Source organism: Oncorhynchus clarkii, unplaced genomic scaffold (genome assembly GCF_045791955.1).
Source record: "Oncorhynchus clarkii lewisi isolate Uvic-CL-2024 unplaced genomic scaffold, UVic_Ocla_1.0 unplaced_contig_8351_pilon_pilon, whole genome shotgun sequence".
NCBI classification, from domain to species: Eukaryota; Metazoa; Chordata; class Actinopteri; order Salmoniformes; family Salmonidae; genus Oncorhynchus; species Oncorhynchus clarkii.
In genome coordinates, this window is record NW_027257935.1 from 42,576 (window position 1) to 63,661 (window position 21,086).

Consider the following 21,086-nt stretch of genomic DNA (forward strand, 5'->3'; position numbering starts at 1 on the left):
ACACACACACACACACTCTGCTACGACTACTGGACCTGTCCTTCTGGAACTACCTGGGTGAGGGACACACACACACACACTGCTAAAACTACTGGACCTGTCCTTCTGGAACTACCTGGGTGAGGGGCACACACACACACACACACACACACACACTCTGCTACGACTACTGGACCTGTCCTTCTGGAACTACCTGGGTGAGGGACACACACACACACACACACACTGACGACTACTGGACACACACACACACACACACACACTGCTACGACTACTGGGCCTGTCCTTCTGGAACTACCTGGGTGAGGGGCGCACACACACACACACACACACACACTCTGCTACGACTACTGGACCTGTCCTTCTGGAACTACCTGGGTGAGGGGCACACACACACACACACACTGCTATGACTACTGGACCTGTCCTTCAGGAACTACCTGGGTGAAGGGCACACACACACACTGCTACGACTACTGGACCTGTCCTTCTGGAACTACCTGGGTGAGGGGCACACACACACACACACACACACACACTGCTACGACTACTGGACCTGTCCTTCAGGAACTACCTGGGTGAGGGGCACACACACACACACACTGCTACGACTACTGGGCCTGTCCTTCTGGAACTAACTGGGTGAGGGGGCACACGCGCACACACACACACACACACACACACACTGCTACGACTACTGGGCCTGTCCTTCTGGAACTACCTGGGTAAGGGGCACACACACACACACACAAACTGCTACGACTACTGGGCCTGTTTTTCTGGAACTACCTGGGTGAGGGCACACACACACACACACACACACACACACACACACACACTGCTACGACTACTGGACCTGTCCTTCAGGAACTACCTGGGTGAGGGGCACACACACACACACACTGCTACGACTACTGGGCCTGTCCTTCTGGAACTACCTGGGTGAGGGGGAACACACACACACACACACTGCTACGACTACTGGGCCTGTCCTTCTGGAACTACCTGGGTGAGGGGGAACACACACACACACACACTGCTACGACTACTGGGCCTGTCCTTCTGGAACTACCTGGGTGAGGGGGAACACACACACAAACAGGGCATGCTGTAAAAAAAAAAAAATCCTTACAGAAAATTACATTTTAGTGTCAATTATTGGAGTCCCGGTAGTCCAGTCCCTCCCTAATGAACAACACCCATTACTGCCATTTAGAATCCACAGAATAGAACGTTCACCGTGACAACGGAACACACATTCATCCTCATCATAAGTGTACTAGATAATCACCTTGATGGAGCCAGTGAAACATTTCCCTTGTGTTTCCTCTCTCTCACAAGTGCCGACGCCACATTTTGCCTTCGAAAGAAAAACGAGTTTATCCGAGTTTGACTAAGACTTCGTAATGAGATAAATATGGTGTGTTCTGTTTGGAAAAGTCTCCTATTTGCTAGAGGTCGTAGGGGGTAGCCGCATCCCTAAACAGTCCCTAATAAGTTGTTTTGAATTAGGCTGTTTAAATGCGGCTAGCGCTACAGTGCAGTCTGATTGGGACGATGTTGATTTATCACCGCGTACTTTATAGTCATTAATTTTCTTGATTAATTTGGGCTCGCTCAGCCACCCTACTAAAACTGGTCTGCTGTTCGTTACCTCGCCCGATAACAACAACAGCTCCTTCGGAATTTAGAGAGCTTCCAAGAACAATAAACCAAGGAAATTCTATAATATGTAAATGAAATGTGTTGTTTATGGCTTTAATTTGAGCAGGAAAGGTTAGATTGAGGGCAGGAAGAGAACGACGGTGATGGACGTGATTGTCTTGGGGGGAGGGGGGGTGCCGGGGGTAGGGGGGGGGGGGGGGGGGGGAGAAAGAAGAGATAGAGAGGGGACGTAAGAGGCTTAAGGTCTAAGATTGGTTGACTTTAATCCTCTTCCTCACTATTGATATTCCTTCAGCTCCTTGATCAGAGATGCTCACAACTCTGACACAATCAGAGTGGATTTAACCCCCTCAGAGATGCTCACAACTCTGACACATTCAGAGTGGATTTAACCCCCTCAGAGATGCTCACAACTCTGACACATTCAGAGTGGATTTAACCCCCTCGGAGATGCTCACAACTCTGACACATTCAGAGTGGATTTAACCCCCTCAGAGATGCTCACAACTCTGACACATTCAGAGTGGATTTAACCCCCTCAGAGATGCTCACAACTCTGACACATTCAGAGTGGATTTAAACCCCTCAGAGATGCTCACAACTCTGACACATTCAGAGTGGATTTAACCCCCTCGGAGATGCTCACAACTCTGACACATTCAGAGTGGATGTAACCCCCTCAGAGATGCTCACAACTCTGACACATTCAGAGTGGATTTAACCCCCTCGGAGATGCTCACAACTCTGACACATTCAGAGTGGATGTAACCCCCTCAGAGATGCTCACAACTCTGACACATTCAGAGTGGATTTAACCCCCTCAGGGACGGTTGGATCTATGCCCAATGGCTTTTCAGTTCATGATGTCTAAAGGCAATACCTGAGATGTTGTCGGGTTCCCTTCATTCTAACCTTATGTTAGAGGCTACCTGTACTTCTGCTAACCTCGTGTGTGTGTCTTACAGTGGCCCAGGACTCTGGTCACCTGTACTTCTGCTAACCTGTGTGTGTGTGTGTGTGTCTTACAGTGGCCCAGGACTCTGGTCACCTGTACTTCTGCTTCCGCTGGCTCCTGATTCGCTTCAAGAGAGAACTGAGTTTCCCTGATGTCCTGCGTCTTTGGGAGGTGAGTCACAGACATTCAAGGCGTTTACCGTTAATCAATCGTCTGTTCTCTAATGATCGATCAGCCCACACAGTCAATGTAGCCAATCAATCAAAGAGGCCAATCAGTCATTACAGTGAGCACTTGATCAATCAGTGGCCTCTCTCTGTCCCCTGACTCTCTGGTCCTGCTGCTCCTCAGTCTCTCCTCCTCCTCCTCCTCCTAACTCCCCGTAGATGAATCAGTAACCTGATTAAAGGGCCCGTGGTTTAGTTTTCATTTCATCATCTCTCCATTCGTCCAGAGGCATTGCGAGGAAACACAAGCCAATTAGCATTAATTTAATTATGTTTCTCAGAATCACAACAATTAGTTTGATTTATCAGACATAATGATGCAGATACTGTCTCTCTCACACACACACACCGACTCTGATTGTCTCTGGGTTGACTTCAGGTAATGTGGACCGGGCTGCCGTGCCAGAACTTCCACCTGCTGGTGTGCTGTGCCATCCTGGACTCAGAGAAACACCAGATTATGGAGGAACAATACGGCTTCAATGAGATCCTCAAGGTGTGTGTTCTTATGTTTTGTCTGCATGTGTGTGTTCACTTGTATCTGTCTCTGTGTGAGTGCAAGGTTGGTTGGGGTCATTATTACACTAAATATGACCTGCCCTACCTCCTGAAATAGAAAGGGTCCTTTTAACTCCTAACAGAGGAGAGTGGGGGGGAGGAAGAGGAGAGTGGGGAGGAGAGTGGGGGGGAGAGGAAGAGGAGAGTGTGGGGAGAGGAAGAGGAGAGTGGGGGGAGAGAAGAGGAGAGTGGGGACACATTGATGTCTGGTCCCCTCTGTCTTTCAACCCCTCACTATTAAAAGTCTACTGATGACGGTCAATGAAAACCATAGAACTCGTTTTTCCCCCTGTTTTCTCAGTAGTGGAATGGGATTGTTTTAGTGCATCTTTAGTGTCTTTGTATATTGAAAATGACTAATGATAGGTCTGGTAATCTCTCTAGAAATATAGGCTGATGTTATCTTGGCTGTGTCATATACATGATAGCCTGTAATGATGCTTAGAACCATTTAAATCATTCAACATTTTACCTTGAGGTTACTTCCTGACGTGATCACAGCTGTTCTTTCTGCAGTTGGTAGACAGCTAGTAGATGGTAACCATGGAGACCTTGCAGGCTCTATCTATACAGTAGCTACAACACCAGGTGGGAGACAGTTGGTAGATGGCTAGCTACAACACCAGACAGTTGGTAGATGGCTAGTAGATGGTAACCATGGAGACCTTGCAGGCTCTATCTATACAGTAGCTACAACACCTACAACACCAGAGACCTTGCAGGCTCTATCTATCTATACAGTAGCTACAACACCAGGTGGGGGAGGGAGGTGGTAGTAGATAGGGGGGAAAGAGAGTGGGGAGAGTGCGGGGGGGTGTAGGGAGGGATGGAGAGACGGAGAGAAAGTAGGAAGAGTGAGAGGGTAAGCGAGTGGTGAGAAGAGAGAGAATGGGCTTTACACTGTGTTTTATGATGACTGAAGGAAGCAGTTAATTATCACCTAGCAGGAGCATGTGGTCTTCTAACTAACAGGCTCTCACGGCCTAGTCACATTACAACACACGTGTGTTATCCACACAGAACACTGGTTTCCAGTGTTGGAGTGTTTATCCGTGTCATCACTTTAGCTCAAGGACGGGCAACTTCGGTGGGGTGGGGGCCACCAAAAAACCTCATCACGAGGGGCCGCAGTGGCTCGCTGGTCTGCATACCTACATCCATATTCACACATGCAGAGTCAGAGCTGGCTCTAGCATTTTGGAGGCCCTAAGCAACATTTTGTTGGGGGGCCCCTGCCACTTCGTGGGCAAAACTTTTTTTTTAGCTGCCCCCCCCCCTCTTGAAAGCCGGAGAGAGAAAGTTTGACACATTTTGCCATGGGATGGAAAGACATGTTGCAGTGAGAGAATGACCAACAGCCCCAAGTCGACCACACGTTTTTAATACATTTGCAAACATTTCTAAACTGTTTTTTTTTGTCATTATTTATTTTTTTGTTTACCTTTTTAACCAGGCAAGTCAGTTAAGAACAAATTCTTATTTACAATGACTGGTCTAGGAACAGTGGGTTAACTGCCTTGTTCAGGGCAGATTTTTACCTTGTCAGCTCGGGGATTCGATCCGGCAACCTTTCGGTTACTAGTCCAACACTCTCACCACTGGGGCTACCTGCCACCCCATTCAGTACTATGATCACACCATTTCCATTTATTACAGGACACTGATAATAACTTGTCCACTGGAGCTGTTGACTTCTGGTTCAACTTTCTTCTTCTGGTTCCTGAGAGAGTGATGGCACAACACTTGCAAAGTAAAAATAAACACAACAGCATTAACAACGTGTTAAGATATGCATGACAACATGACATTTCCAACTCTGTCTTCGCCTGACTTTGTCTTCAGGCCACTTTTCTGCTGGATTCCACCAAAATGAAAGCCCTAAAAAGCCTCCTCATGCTTTCACCCCGTCTTCACCATCAGACCACAGGTTCAGAGAGCGGTTCCCAAGCCCTGTCATCCTCACTTTGCTCCCCATCTCCTTCTCTGTCACCTGATAGGCAGGTCACCTGATAGGCAGGTCACCTGGTAGGCAGGTCACCTGGTAGGCAGGTCACCTGGTAGGCAGGTCACCTGATGGGCAGGTCACCTGATGGGCAGGTCACCTGATGGGCAGGTCACCTGATGGGCAGGTCACCTGATAGGCAGGTATCCTGATAGGCAGGTCACCTGATAGGCAGGTGCGTAGTCCTAATCAACGCTACATCCTCTTGAGGTAACTCGGCACTGGATAGACTTTCACATGAATGCCTCCAACATGTTGTTTAAAGTACCATCTCTCCTTTTCATCTGATACATTAACCAATAAAGCAGCTCACCCAACTATGGGGTTTAAAGTGGCTCCAAGACCCAACCCATCTGCATGTCTACAGTGGCATCTAGTCTTTCTCTCTCATTCGCTCCACTTCCTCTGTCATCTTCCAGCTCACACATTATGCAACTGGACCTCACTTCACGGGAGAACTGGAAACCCACTGAGAGACATGACGATCTTTACCGCTGCAGGTGCTGTACGGAGTACTGTGAACCAGAACAACACTGCCCCCCCCCCCCCCCCCCTCCCCCTGCTACAGAAACATGACGATCTTTACTGCTGCAGGTGCTGTAAGGAGTACTGTGGACCAGAACAACACTGCCCCCCCCCCCCCCCCCCCCTCCCTCCCCCTGCTACAGAAACATGACGATCTTTACTGCTGCAGGTGCTGTAAGGAGTACTGTGGACCAGAACAACACTGTCCCAACACCCTCCCCCCTGCTACAGAGACATGCCGATCTTTACTGCTGCAGGTGCTATAAGGAGCACTGTGGACCAGAACAACACTGTCCCAACACCTCCGCCTGGTGTATCTTGATGTACACTCAATCTCCAGAATTCAGCCCGTGCCCTCGGTTATCTCCTGCTCCTCATGTGCCGCTACCACCTGGGAATAATCACACTGCATCGCACGGGTCATTTCCTGATAACATAGACTCTCCCATTATGGCCAGATCACTAATTTGTGACGTGAATAACAGCTCCCGGTACTCCCATCAGTCCCCCAGTTACCAACTACCAAGCCATGTGACATGAGTCCTCATAAACTGATATCCTAACAATGCTACTAAAGTAACTACTGTTATTACTAACATGACTCCTGACCTTAACCTCCTCCACTTACTGTCCTGAGAATAACTACTGCATGTAATCTGTCAAGTGTTCACTGGCTGTTAGAAATGAGGAAAGAGTAATGACGTTGTACCTCACAACCTAACATCCTAACAACCTCACAACCTCACATCCTAACAACCTCACAACCTAACAACCTCACAACCTCTGCTACTTTCACCATGATCTGGGTCTGTGTAATAGTCTCTATATTGGGCACAGTTAGCTGTCCTCCCTCTCCTACGAGCCATCTCCTGTAACAACATACATACAACTTTGTGGATGATCCCATTCTATCACCCCCATCACCTTCCATCCCACTGAAGTCTGATGGTAACATTCTGTCTCAATCACAGACCCCATGTGTACCTTACTTCCTGCTACAGATACATTTACACATATATCATTCCATCTAACCCGTAACACTATAGTCACTACTCCTAATGCACCTCTACAGTTATAAACATACTAAAACATTCCTAAATCAATTAGTCAATATCCCTCAGTCCCTCCTCCTAGAACAATGATCAGTCTTATGTTCCACGACACCTAAAAAACCTATTGACTTGAACAGGGAAGAGAGAAATAGTCTGTTTAATAATTCACACCGGCCTTGATGCTACTAGGACTGGGGACAGAACCGTCCCTCCGTTACGTTCTATGGCCTTGTGATACGGGTCTCCATGCCGTCTCCTTCATTTTCATCCTTGGCTGTTATCGCAAGACACAGACTATGAACCTTGTGTGCAATTAATTATACCGTATCGTCCAGCAATCTGAATGTATGATGCGATTTAGCATTTAATATTCTGATGACATGGTAAAACAGAAGAGAACAGACGTGGTTGACCCGAGCGATCATCCAGTGAGTTCTCCAATAACCTCCCTCTCAGAGGACACTTAAAGATAAGGTTTCTAGAGCCTTCCTGGGGCCTAATACATTTTAGCAGTGTCCCCACTCCTCCAGTTTGAGAGCAACTCTCTCTCTCTCTCACTGTAGCCGAATCATAACTAAAACATTTTTTAATAAATTATCCAACCCAAATTTAGAATGACACTTCTTAGTGCTTTACTTTGAGTCTTCTCAATCTAGCACACATCATCCCGGTTAGAATGTACATTGGGAACTGGGAACTCTTTATTGCCGGTAATAACTCTTCTCATTACAGCCCCCCTTTTGTCCCTGTTTTCCTGTCGCGAGTGGCCTGGTAATGACAGATCGGTATCTCAATGCGTACTTAGTCTAAATCCCTTCTCCCGGCACTTATCATTCTAGTGTCTTCTTCAGATGGCGTTGCAGTTCATCTTCCCATGTAACTCTTGCCTGTCGCGTTTGTTGCCCTTGATAAAATCCCGATTTCAGTGTAAAGTCATGTTTTACTAATACAAGGGAACTGGCACCTGAGCCACTATTTTTTTTATTTTACCTTTATTTAACCAGGCAGGTCAGTTAAAGAACAAATTCTTATTTTCAATGACGGCCTAGGAACAGTGGGTTAACTGCCTGTTCAGGGGCAGAACGACAGATTTGTACCTTGTCAGCTCGGGGGTTTGAACTTGCAACCTTCCGGTTACTAGTCCAACGCTCTAACCACTAGGCTACCCTGTCTGGTCAATTTCTCTCATCAGCACGCTAGCAAGAGAAGTTTATCTCTCTCTCCATGCTGACTCCACATGCGCGGTCTCAGCGCCCCTGCCGCCTGCACCCAGGTTTGGCTCGGACACAGATAAGTGTTAAAGGTCACCGTCACTTTGAACGCCTTTGTCTCTCTTTCTGCAGCCGGTTTGGGAGAGTTTTAAGGTTCACACACACCGTTTGTGGCCAAATGATTCCTACATGCATTAAGACACCATCTGACGTCACCTTCCATGATCACCTAAAGAGAGGACAGATCAGAACAAGAGTTTTAGTTAATTTCTGTTTCAGGAAATCCAGACAAGCTTTGACTATACGACAAATTATAACATTCCCAATTTTCTTAACAGCGTTTTCTCTACGACAAATGTCAAATAACACAACAACATACTGTTACTGTTGAAACCGTTTTTCCAACTTAGTTCATACTCCCTTATTTTACTGGCTACCTCCTCTGAAGAGTTGTCAGGTCAGGGAGTTTGCCCCCTAACACTCCCTTATTTTACTGGCTACCTCCTCTGAAGAGTTGTCAGGTCAGGGAGTTAGCCCCCTAACTCTCCCTTATTTTACTGGCTACCTCTCTGAAGAGTTGTCAGGTCAGGGAGTTAGCCCCCTAACACTCCCTTATTTTACTGGCTACCTCTCTGAAGAGTTGTCAGGTCAGGGAGTTAACACCCCAACACTCCCTTATTTTACTGGCTACCTCTCTGAAGAGTTACCAGGTCAGGGAGTTAACACCCCAACACTCCCTTATTTTACTGGCTACCTCCTCTGAAGAGTTGTCAGGTCAGGGAGTTAACACCCCAACACTCCCTTATTTTACTGGCTACCTCTCTGAAGAGTTACCAGGTCAGGGAGTTAACACCCCAACACTCCCTTATTTTACTGGCTACCTCTCTGAAGAGTTGTCAGGTCAGGGAGTTAGCACCCTAACCCATCGGAGGGAACCCCAACACTCCCTTATTTTACTGGCTACCTCTCTGAAGAGTTGTCAGGTCAGGGAGTTAGCACCCTAACCCATCGGGGGGAACCCCAACACTCCCTTATTTTACTGGCTACCTCTCTGAAGAGTTGTCAGGTCAGGGAGTTAACACCCCAACACTCCCTTATTTTACTGGCTACCTCTCTGAAGAGTTGTCAGGTCAGGGAGTTAACACCCCAACACTCCCTTATTTTACTGGCTACCTCCTCTGAAGAGTTGTCAGGTCAGGGAGTTAACACCCCAACACTCCCTTATTTTACTGGCTACCTCTCTGAAGAGTTGTCAGGTCAGGGAGTTAACACCCCAACACTCCCTTATTTTACTGGCTACCTCTCTGAAGAGTTGCCAGGTCAGGGAGTTAACACCCTAACCCATCGGGGGGAACCCCAACACTCCCTTATTTTACTGGCTACCTCCTCTGAAGAGTTGTCAGGTCAGGGAGTTAGCACCCTAACCCATCGGGGGGAACCCCAACACTCCAGTAGACCCATTTTGGTGAAATTGGTATCGAAACAAAGACAGTAATGAAAGCAGCAATACACACATCACAATCCGTTTGGGATAACTGTCAACCCTCATTAACATATGTTTTTCTTTCTATATGCAGACTGAACTAAATACATCTGTATATTTACCCAAAGACCAGGACCCTGGGAACTGGTCGTTTCCACTTTGAACACAAAAAATAACACATGCATTTTAACTCAAACATAAACAAATTTGAATACCCAATCATCTTAGAATTACAAATCTTGATAATTGTTTATTTTATTTATTTAACCTTTATTTAACTAGGCAAGTCATAACTCCATAAGGAAATAATGGTACCTCATTAAGTGATGGTAGAATAGAGACGGGTGTTTCTCATTCATTTTGTAATTAAATCCCACATGTCCCCTTCATTGATCAAACACCGCTATGTAAAATGTTCCTGTCCCGCTGCTCTCTAGAGGATTGGTTGTTGCTCTCTAGAGGATTGGTTGCTGCTCTCTAGAGGATTGGTTGTTGCTCTCTAGAGGATTGGTTGTTGCTCTCTAGAGGATTGGTTGTTGCTCTCTAGAGGATTGGTTGCTGCTCTCTAGAGGATTGGTTGTTGCTCTCTAGAGGATTGGTTGTTGCTCTCTAGAGGATTGGTTGTTGCTCTCTAGAGGATTGGTTGTTGCTCTCTAGAGGATTGGTTGTTGCTCTCTAGAGGATTGGTTGCTGCTCTCTAGAGGATTGGTTGTTGCTCTCTAGAGGATTGGTTGTTGCTCTCTAGAGGATTGGTTGTTGCTCTCTAGAGGATTGGTTGTTGCTCTCTAGAGGATTGGTTGTTGCTCTCTAGAGGATTGGTTGTTGCTCTCTAGAGGATTGGTTGTTGCTCTCTAGAGGATTGGTTGTTGCTCTCTAGAGGATTGGTTGTTGCTCTCTAGAGGATTGGTTGTTGCTCTTTTGAAAAATATGCAAACGCTCGTATAGTGTCATTTCCTCCGACTGCAGCAGGTTTCATTCCTACTTTACACTCATTCTTCCAATGTCCGATAGCTCCCTGTTTATAGATGTGGGACAGTCTGCCTACGCAATGTCCGATAGCTCCCTGTTTATAGATGTGGGACAGTCTGCCTACGCAATGTCCGATAGCTCCCTGTTTATAGATGTGGGACAGTCTGCCTACGCTTAAGTATTTTTTTTGCTACTCAAAACACCAGTCTGAACGTCAACATTGAGTTCCTCTGTCCAGTGTCTGTATTCTTTTGCACATCTTAATCTTTTATTTTCTTTGGCCAGTCTGAGATTTGGCTTTTTCTTTGCAACTCTGCCTAGAAGGCCAGCATCCCGGAGTCGCCTCTTCACTGCTGACGGTGAGACTGGACAGAGTAACTCTGTCTAGAAGGCCAGCATCCCGATATCTCCTCTTCACTGTTGACGTTGAGACTGGTGTTTTGCGGGTACTATTTAATGGAGCTGCCAGTTGAGGACTTGTGAGGCGTCTGTTTCTTAAACTAAACACACTAATGTACTTGTCCTCTTGCTCAGTTGTGCACCGGGGCCTCCCACTCCTCTTTCTATTCTGGTTAGAGCCGGTTTGCGTTGTTCTGTGACGGGAGTAGTACACAGCGTTGTACGAGATCTTAAGTTTCTTGGCAATTTCTCGCATGGAATAGCCTTAATTTCTCAGAACAAGAATAGACTGACGAGTTTCAGAAGAAATTACAATTTTGAGCCTGTAATTGAACCCACAAATGTTGATGCTCCAGATACTCAACTAGTTTAAAGAAGGACAGTTTTATTGCTTTTTTTAAAATCAGTTCAATAGTTTTCAGCTGTGCTAACATAATTGCAAAAGGGTATTCTAATGATCAATTCGCCTTTTTTAAAAGTATAAACCTGTATTGGCTAACACAACGTGCCATTGGAACACAGGAGTGATGGTTCCTGACAACGAGCCTAATTTAGATATTCCATTAATAATCAGCCGTTTCCAGCAACAATAGTCATTTACAACATCAACAGTGTCTGCACTGTATTTCCGATCAGTTTGATGTTATTTTAAATGGACAAAAAATGTGTTTTTTTATGAACAAAACAAGGATGTTTTTAAGTGACCCCGATGTTTTGAACGGTTAGGATGTTTTACTGATCGGCCCGCAGGCCGTCAGTTACCCATCTCTGCTTTAGCAAGTCACTGATCAAATGATTTTCTCCTCCCTTCTTTCCAGCTCATAAATGAACTGCCGATGAAACTGGACATCGTGGCCATCCTCAACAAAGCTGAAGCTATATGCCTGCAGCTGAAGAGTTGTAAGGTATGTAATCCCAAGATAGGACATCTATCTGTCTTCAGAACGTTTGTGCTTCCAGTATATTCTGAAATACAATGCATGGAATTTGAGAAGCTCAGCCATCCGGCTCGAAGGACCAATGCATGGGTTTTGAGAAGCCCAGCCATCCGGCTCGAAGGACCAATGCATGGGTTTTGAGAAGCTCAGCCATCCGGCTCGAAGGACCAATGCATGGGTTTTGAGAAGCTCAGCCATCCGGCTCGAAGGACCATGGTAAATAATGGAGGGTTTGCCGAGTGTTGGAAAGGGAAAGGAAGTGGGATACAATTGGTTTGTGCAGTTTCCAGTCGTAGGGTGTGAAGGGGGTTTTCAACACAACCCTCGTTAACTTGTTTGTTTAGTCCGACAATATCTTCATAGAATTTACCCAACAGTGGTAGAAACACACAGGGGGTATGAATGAATGCAGTTGAATCTAACCCTCATTCAAAAAAACCTGTCTGTGACCAATATGTTTTTCATATTTATTTTGATTTATTTTATTAAAAAAATAAGAAAACTGTGTAGGATTTCCTCAACTTGGTGGTATAACTATATACACAAGGTGTATGAAATAAATGCAGTTGAAACTAAACCTCATTAAAACTGTGTCTGTGACAGACGTTTTTAATAGTTTCCTCTGATGAGGTCCTTGTAGGATGTGTCCCAACTCCGTGGCAGAACATTAGATACCTTCAGAATGTTTGTTCCTGTATTCTGAAACACTTACTGAACTTGCTACTCTGTTTTTTTCAAATGTCTTTTTACTGTTGTTTTATTTCTTTACTTACACACACACACACACACACCTTTTTTCCCGCACCATTGGTTAGAGTAAGCATTTCACTGTAAGGTCTACTACACCTGTTGTATTCGGCTCACGTGACAAATAAACTTTGATTTGATTCGATTGTACCTATATTCATAGCTAACACTCTTCAACACCTTGTTATTGACCCATGGTTCCAACCAGATCGTTAACCTGATGTTTATTATCTGTGTAGGATTTGCCCAACTCTGTGGTTGAGATGCTTGGATTCATCAACGGCACAGACACGGAGTCATCATCCCAGTCAGAGGACACTGAGAGAACGGACAGACCAGACTCTCCCGAACCTTCTACACCGCCAGACAACCAACAGGACTTAGTCTCTGTGTTCAACCCCAGCGGCAACAACGGACACTTACGGGACGCAGCGCGTGACGTTTACAAATTAGCTTACATATCGTAGCCAGCCTGGCTAACAGTGGTCGCTCGTCCAGTGAGAGATTTGGTTCTGGTGGCTGAGACGAGGCTCACAGCCTAGTGAAAAAAGGTGGATTGCCTCTCTCCCACCTCAATTTTTTGTAATGATTCTCTGTCTGTTAATCATCTAATTTGTCTTGTTCGAGGGTGGTCTTTGAGTTTTTAGGATATTGTTCCTTATTGCCCCTGACTCCAAGGTATTTAGTGTTCAACAGATTGCTCCTTATTGCCCCTGACTCCTAGGTATTTAGTGTTCAGCAGATTGTTCCTTATTGCCCCTGACTCCAAGGTATTTAGTGTTCAACAGATTGCTCCTTATTGCCCCTGACTCCTAGGTATTTAGTGTTCAGCAGATTGTTCCTTATTGCCCCTGACTCCTAGGTATTTAGTGTTCAGCAGATTGTTCCTTATTGCCCCTGACTCCTAGGTATTTAGTGTTCAGCAGATTGTTCCTTATTGCCCCTGACTCCAAGGTATTTAGTGTTCAGCAGATTGTTCCTTATTGCCCCTGACTCCAAGGTATTTAGTGTTCAGCAGATTGTTCCTTATTGCCCCTGACTACAAGGCATTTAGTGTTCAGCAGATTGTTCCTTATTGCCCCTGACTCCAAGGTATTTAGTGTTCAGCAGATTGTTCCTTATTGCCCCTGACTCCAAGGTATTTAGTGTTCAGCAGATTGTTCCTTATTGCCCCTGACTCCAAGGTATTTAGTGTTCAGCAGATTGTTCCTTATTGCCCCTGACTCCAAGGTATTTAGTGTTCAGCAGATTGCTCCTTATTGCCCCTGACTCCAAGGTATTTAGTGTTCAGCAGATTGTTCCTTATTGCCCCTGACTCCAAGGTATTTAGTGTTCAGCAGATTGCTCCTTATTGCCCCTGACTCCAAGGTATTTAGTGTTCAGCAGATTGTTCCTTATTGCCCCTGACTACAAGGCATTTAGTGTTCAGCAGATTGTTCCTTATTGCCCCTGACTCCAAGGTATTTAGTGTTCAGCAGATTGTTCCTTATTGCCCCTGACTCCAAGGTATTTAGTGTTCAGCAGATTGTTCCTTATTGCCCCTGACTCCAAGGTATTTAGTGTTCAGCAGATTGCTCCTTATTGCCCCTGACTCCAAGGTATTTAGTGTTCAGCAGATTGTTCCTTATTGCCCCTGACTCCAAGGTATTTAGTGTTCAGCAGATTGCTCCTTATTGCCCCTGACTCCAAGGTATTTAGTGTTCAGCAGATTGCTCCTTATTGCCCCTGACTATAAGGTATTTAGTGTTCAGCAGATTGTTCCTTATTGCCCCTGATTCCCAGGTATTTAGTGTTCAGCAGATTGTTCCTTATTGCCCCTGACTACAAGGCATTTAGTGTTCAGCAGATTGTTCCTTATTGCCCCTGACTCCAAGGTATTTAGTGTTCAGCAGATTGTTCCTTATTGCCCCTGACTCCAAGGTATTTAGTGTTCAGCAGATTGCTCCTTATTGCCCCTGATTCCCAGGTATTTAGTGTTCAGCAGATTGTTCCTTATTGCCCCTGACTATAAGGTATTTAGTGTTCAGCAGATTTCTCCTTATTGCCCCTGACTATAAGGTATTTAGTGTTCAGCAGATTGTTCCTTATTACCTTGACTTGACTTGTTAATCGCTCCTGAATCGTGTGAATAGTCAAATGTAATGCTGAAGTAGTTGACATTTAAATAGAGGTGGAAGGGCTGAGGAATGGATAAGGTTTTATATAAACGGGGCTTATTATATCTCACCGTAGTATTCAGCTAATAGGAGCCCTACTGTAGGTGTAATTCAATTACAACTATTTCATGAAGATGTGGTGTTATTATCTCAAGGCAAGGCCACTCTCCTCTACCAAATGAAAAGGATTTTCTGCCCTGCAGCCTATTGACATGGATTTTCCACAGTGTACAAAACATTAAGAACACCTGATCTTTACATGACATAGACTGACCAGGTGAATCCATGACATAGACTGACCAGGTGAATCCATAACATAGACTGACCAGGTGAATCCATGACATAGACTGACCAGGTGAATCCATGACATAGACTGACCAGGTGAATGCATGACATAGACTGACCAGGTGAATCCATGACATAGACTGACCAGGTGAATCAATGACGTAGACTGACCAGGTGAATGCATGACATAGACTGACCAGGTGAATCCATGACGTAGACTGACCAGGTGAATGCATGACATAGACTGACCAGGTGAATCCATGACATAGACTGACCAGGTGAATCCAGGTGAAAGATATGATCCCTTATTGAGGTCACTTGTTAAATCCTCTTCAATCAGTGTAGATGAAGGTGGAGGAGACAGGTTAAAGAAGGAGTGTTAATCTTTGAGACATGGATTGTGTGCCATTCAGAGGGTGAAGGGTCAAGACAAAATATTTAAGTGCCTTTGAACGGGGTATGGTAGTAGGCGCCAGCCGCACCAGTTTAAGTGTGTGAAGAACTGCAACGCTGCTGGATTTTTCAACAGTTTCCGTGCGTGTGTATTAACAATGGTCCACCATCCAAAGGACATTCAGACAACTTGACACAACTGTGGGAAACATTGGAGTCAACATGGACCAGCATCCCTGTGGAACGCTTTCAACACCTTGTAGAGTCCCATGACCTGATGAATTGAGGCTGTTCTGAGGGCGAAAGGGGATACAACTCAATATTAAGAAAGTGTTCTTAATGTTATGTCCACTCAGTGTAGAGTCCATGACCTGACGAGTTGAGGCTGTTCTGAGGGCGAAAGGGGATACAACTCAATATTAAGAAAGTGTTCTTAATGTTATGTCCACTCAGTGTAGAGTCCATGACCTGATGAGTTGAGGCTGTTCTGAGGGCAAAAGGGGGTTCAACTCAATATTAAGAAAGTGTTCCTAATGTTTTGTCCACTCAGTGGTTTTCTATGCCGCTGCCTTTACTGACATCTGATTTGTTAAGACTGAAAGAGACATGATTTATATTGAAAAAATGTATTGTTTCTGAATCCATATTGTTAATCGTACTAGAATGTGTGGGTTGGCATGGCGATAATGTATGTACAAGTAGTTAGATGTCTGTTCCTCTGGACTGAAGGTTCCCAGAAGTTGCTTCCACAAACACCCAACCTTACAGCAATGTTTGTTTTTTTAAATGATGTAGAGTTCATGCCTAGCCAACCATGAGGCCTTTGTCAACATATACAGACAGACTTACTTCCCGTGTACTCGTTTATATAATCTGTTAGCTTCACCGCCTCCCAAAACGCAGAGAATAAGGTTCTTGGTGTGTTGAACATCGACACTGTGGGGAAGATTGTAAAGGAGTTGATGTGGTCATTGATTATGTTGCATGATGAAAGTCTCAGCCTTCAAGTGATTTATCAGAAACAGTAATGCTGGAAGACTGTTCGTACCTGAATCTTTCTGTGTACAGATTTGTCTATTGCAGCAGTTTGTACTGTGTATATATATATTTGATACCGTCTTTGACAACCAATTATGTTTTGAAATCTTTTAAAGAAGCTGAATTTCATGACTCCTCTTTGTAATTGCTTAATGTGCTAGGAGTATCAGTGTCCATCTCCCCTCTGTTCAGGTGTCTCTCCCAGTCCTGACAGCCGTCTATGGGAGGATCTCAATGGCCTTTCCTTGATTTCTAGCAGCCTCGCTTCCTTCTCAACACGCATTGGATGAAATGGTCAGATGGGGAGGGAACTCTTACCTTCTCATCCAATGGGTTTTAAGAAGGATCAAGAATCAAGGAAAAGCAATTGATGTCTCAACTTACGTGGCCAGTCTGTTCACAGTTCCACATATCCTGTGGCTAGAAATATAACTAAATGAACCATAATGTCCCTTATTTTTGTTCCCTATTTTACTTTGACACAAAGGGACAACGATATACCTTTTTTTGTTTTGTTTTCCAATACAATGAATGTTGCTCTTTCAAAGGCTTGACGTAACAGTGAGACAACGGGACACTTTTTCAGGTTAGTTATTTACCGATGCGACAATGAATCTGTTGGCTCTCAGCTGATGTGCTGTTCTCTCCGGTCTCTCTTGTTGTTGTTAAGATTTGGAGTCGTTCCTAGAAATGGAGTTTGCTTCCCAAATGGCACACTATTCCCTACGTAGTGCACTACTTAGCCTAGGGCTCTGGTCAAAAGTAGTGCACTATATAGTGAATAGGGTGCCAGGCAGTGTCTGAGAATCAGCATCTGAATAGGACCGTCTGAATGAAACGGTATCGCTGGTCTGTTCAGAGCGTTTGTAGCAACAAAAAACAGCGTGAGGATTTTCATATCCTTGTCCCATAGGAAATGACCTCAGTTGCTATGTCACTTTCTAGGCTACAGCCTGAGGCCCCTAACTCTGCCTGTATATCCTGCTGTCACACAGAAAGGGGAGTAAAACCAAAATACAAGGATTCTGTTGGCCTCGACTTGAAGAATAAAATGAGATCAGATATCAAAAACTTTTCTAGCATAGACTTTACATAAATAACCCAGAGAAAATGAAGTTGTTCTTTGAGATGAGAGCTATAGGTGCTATCGTGGTTTTGTAACAAACTACTTGTGAGTTATGGATGCATGGTGCTGGTGGATTGGCTGCGCGTGTTTGAAAGCCTGCAAATTGTGGGGGTAAAAAATAGCACTTTACAAAATAAATAAAACTTCACACATCTTGAGACCAGCAGATGGCTCATAGCAAGTGCCAGTATTAATATAGCTAAGACTGCCAGCTGTTGTAAGCCGTCTGAAACAACGCATAGCTGAACACTGCAGCTCAATCAGGTAAGAACGCTGAATATCCATCCAGTAGCAGCTCACTTCGTTGACCGTCCCATCTCCTCCCTCAAATACACAGGCGTGGAGCATGTTGTTCTACCAAGGAGAGGATGTAACATGGAGATCCTACTTACGACAGAGGGAGGCCTATCGGATATCCTGTCTAAAAACATGGACCCCTAGTGGTCTGAATATTGACTTAGATCTCAGACCCTTCTTATGAACAATATATATTTTTTTATGAACAAGTATTTTAAAAATATGTAAATTCTTTCCACAGGTTATCATGGTACACCCAATATGTTCCCCCCCCTGTTGATGATGCTTATTAGGCATTAGGGTTGAACCAAAAGATTATTGGAAACAATTATGTGTATGTGGAATTAAATTAAACAATGTATGTTGATGCTAATATTTCTGTACAACATCTAATTATGTTTCCATGTGATAACAGTAGCCTAATATATTCAATATGCTGTAAACTATTGTTGTTTTTTAAAAACAGTTTCACTCAATTCATTCTAATTAACCTAATAGTGATGACACGCTCCTCACTGTTGTCATTGGTTGCTCTAACAGTTATGACACGCCCCTCACTGTTGTCATTGGTTGCTGTAATACTAATGACATACCCCTCACTGTTGTCATTGGTTGCTCTAATACTAATGACATTTTTTGGTTACTACATGATTCCATATGTGTTACTTCATAGTTTTGATGTCTTCACTATTATTCTAAAATGTAGAAAATAGTAAAAAAATTAAGAAAACCCCTTCAATGAGTAGGTGTGTCCAAATTTTTGACTGGTGCTATATATATATATATGTATATGAGTGGGAGACTATTTTAATAACCAGTAAGTCATGGTATGACAATCATATATTATTGGTGTTTTGAGTCCTCTGACAATTCCAGGAAAAGCTTGTGTATTCATGAGGCTGTAGGTGAGCAGATGGCTGTGTCATGTCTGTCCAGGTGAGCTCCCTCAGCACACCAGTAGCTCCAACATGTTAACTGATTGGCAGATCATTTGACTGGAGAGTTCTCTTCCTAGCTTTTTATAAGTGAGTTGTGCCTGCATCCCAAGTGGCACCCTATTCCCTATATAGTGCACTACTTTTGACCAGAGTTTGCACCCTATGTAGTGCACTACTTTGAACCAGAGTGCTATGGGAATAGGGTACCATTTCAGAAGCAGACAGTGACTAACACACCTGTAAATACCACATGTATGGTTGATAGGAAGTGTGACTTCAGACTCAGAGAAGCTAAGCCAGTCCTTATCTCTCCCCTCCAGACCGATGGGGGGGTCTTCAGGAGGTAGCAAGGAAGGGAACAGCGCACTGAGCTGGGGTATTAGGCTCTGCATCGCCCCCCCTGGGAGCAACAGACTATGGAGAGTCTGAGACCGATGCTTCAGTGAGAAAGCACTGAGGCACCTTGCCTTTCCAAACTTTTAGAATCCCAGGCCAACTCTCAGCTTTTAACTTGTCATTCTCTTCTAAATGTGCACCAGTCTGGTTTTAGACCTGGGGCCGTATGTACAGTGCATTCAGAAAGTATTCAGACACCTTGACTTTTTCCACATTTTGTTACGTTACAGCCTTATTCTGAAATGGATTTAAATCATTTTTTCACCTCATCAATCAACACACAATACCCCATAATGAAAGTCCCAAAATATTACACCCTTGAGTTTTCTTGGGTATGAAGCTACAAGCTTGGCACACCTGTATTTGGGGAGTTTCTCCCATTCTTCTCTGCAGATCCTCTCAAGCTCTGTCTGGTTGGATGGGGAGCGTTGCTGCGCAGCTATTATCAGTGTCGTGTCTTTGGCTATGTCGAATTAAGTGAAATGACATGCTATTCTATAAAATAATTTCTCTGTAATTAATATTACCTGATTAAGCTAATCAGGTAAATGCAATTAACTAGAAAGTCGGGGCACCACAAAATAATGTTTACAGAGCTGTTATCTTCCGAATAAACCTAGCAATCTTCTACATCAATAGCAGTCAATATTTAATCGTCACCTTATTTAGTCTCATCTGAAAGTGGTAAATTATTGGTTATCTTCATGAACCCTGGCTAAGAAGTTTAATCAGCAATACAAAATTTGGTTTAATTATTTATTTAGTAAATACCTAAATAATCACACAGAATTACATATACACAGAATGGATCATACATTGATTACAAATGATGTCATAAAGGAAAACGTCCCTAGCGGACGGAACAGATATGACGGCTGGTTACAAAGAAAGGGGGTTGGGTTTGTGTGAAAGAGCGTGAAGACTGAGTAACAAAGGGAGAAGCTATCGTAAATACAGTATCTTATGCATTCTAAATTACCAACCATTTGAAAAAGGAAAATGCAATAAATATTCACTCTGAGCTGCGCTTTTGTAGATTGGTCATAGATAGTAGGCAGGGTTGTCCTTTGAAGAATGTCTGGTGGTCGAAAGGATACTAGGTAATACCGTCGTCGTGTAGTAGAAGTTGCTGCGCTAACGCAAAGGCTAGGAGGTATCACTTCTTTAGTGAACAAGAGTTGCTGTACTTAAAACTTGTTTGGAATAGGGGGCAGTATTTTGACATCCGGATGAAAAGCGTGCCCAAAGTAAACTGCCTGTTACTCAGGCCCAGAAGCTTTGATATGCATATAATTGGTATATTTGGATAGAGAACGCTCTAAAGTTTCTAAAACTGTAAAATAAATCTGTGAGTATAACAGAACTGATATGGCAGGCAAAACCCAGAGGACAAACCATCCAAAAACAAATGTTTTCAGCCTACCACTGTTTTCAATGGCTGTCACTTTTATTATAAGGTGAAGTCTTCCCAGATTGCAGTTCCTAGGGCTTCCACTAGATGTCAACAGTCTTTAGAAAGAGTTTCAAGCTGGGTTTTGGAAATTGTAGTTTTTCTAGGTGGATCCCATTTTGGCGCGTGAATGAGAGCGCGTTCTTTAGTATTTTTCTCCGGTAAAGACAATAATTCTCCGTCTTAAATTGTATAGTTTATTTAGTTATTAGGGTACCTAAGGTTTGATTATAAACATTGTTTGGCTTGTTTGGAAAAGTTAGTATTAGTATTAGT

General features: G+C 44.1%; 1 protein-coding gene and 1 long non-coding RNA gene across 2 annotated transcripts in view; both read left to right on the top strand.

The window, feature by feature from the left end:
* Positions 1-13,509, top strand: part of LOC139393723 (TBC1 domain family member 15-like) — a gene marked incomplete at its 5' end in the record, with an annotated part of 51,914 nt that extends 38,405 nt beyond the window's left edge. The window contains 4 exon segments of the mRNA XM_071142076.1: positions 2,694-2,791; positions 3,227-3,343; positions 11,865-11,951; positions 12,971-13,509. Of these exon segments, the coding sequence (XP_070998177.1) occupies positions 2,694-2,791; positions 3,227-3,343; positions 11,865-11,951; positions 12,971-13,198 (530 nt within the window).
* A 1,208-nt stretch (positions 13,510-14,717) lies between these two features.
* On the top strand, positions 14,718-16,732 carry LOC139393724 (uncharacterized). The gene is made up of 2 exons (XR_011629797.1): positions 14,718-15,320; positions 15,399-16,732. It is a non-coding gene; the product is annotated as an uncharacterized lncRNA (long non-coding RNA).
* The last annotated feature ends 4,354 nt before the right edge of the window (positions 16,733-21,086 follow it).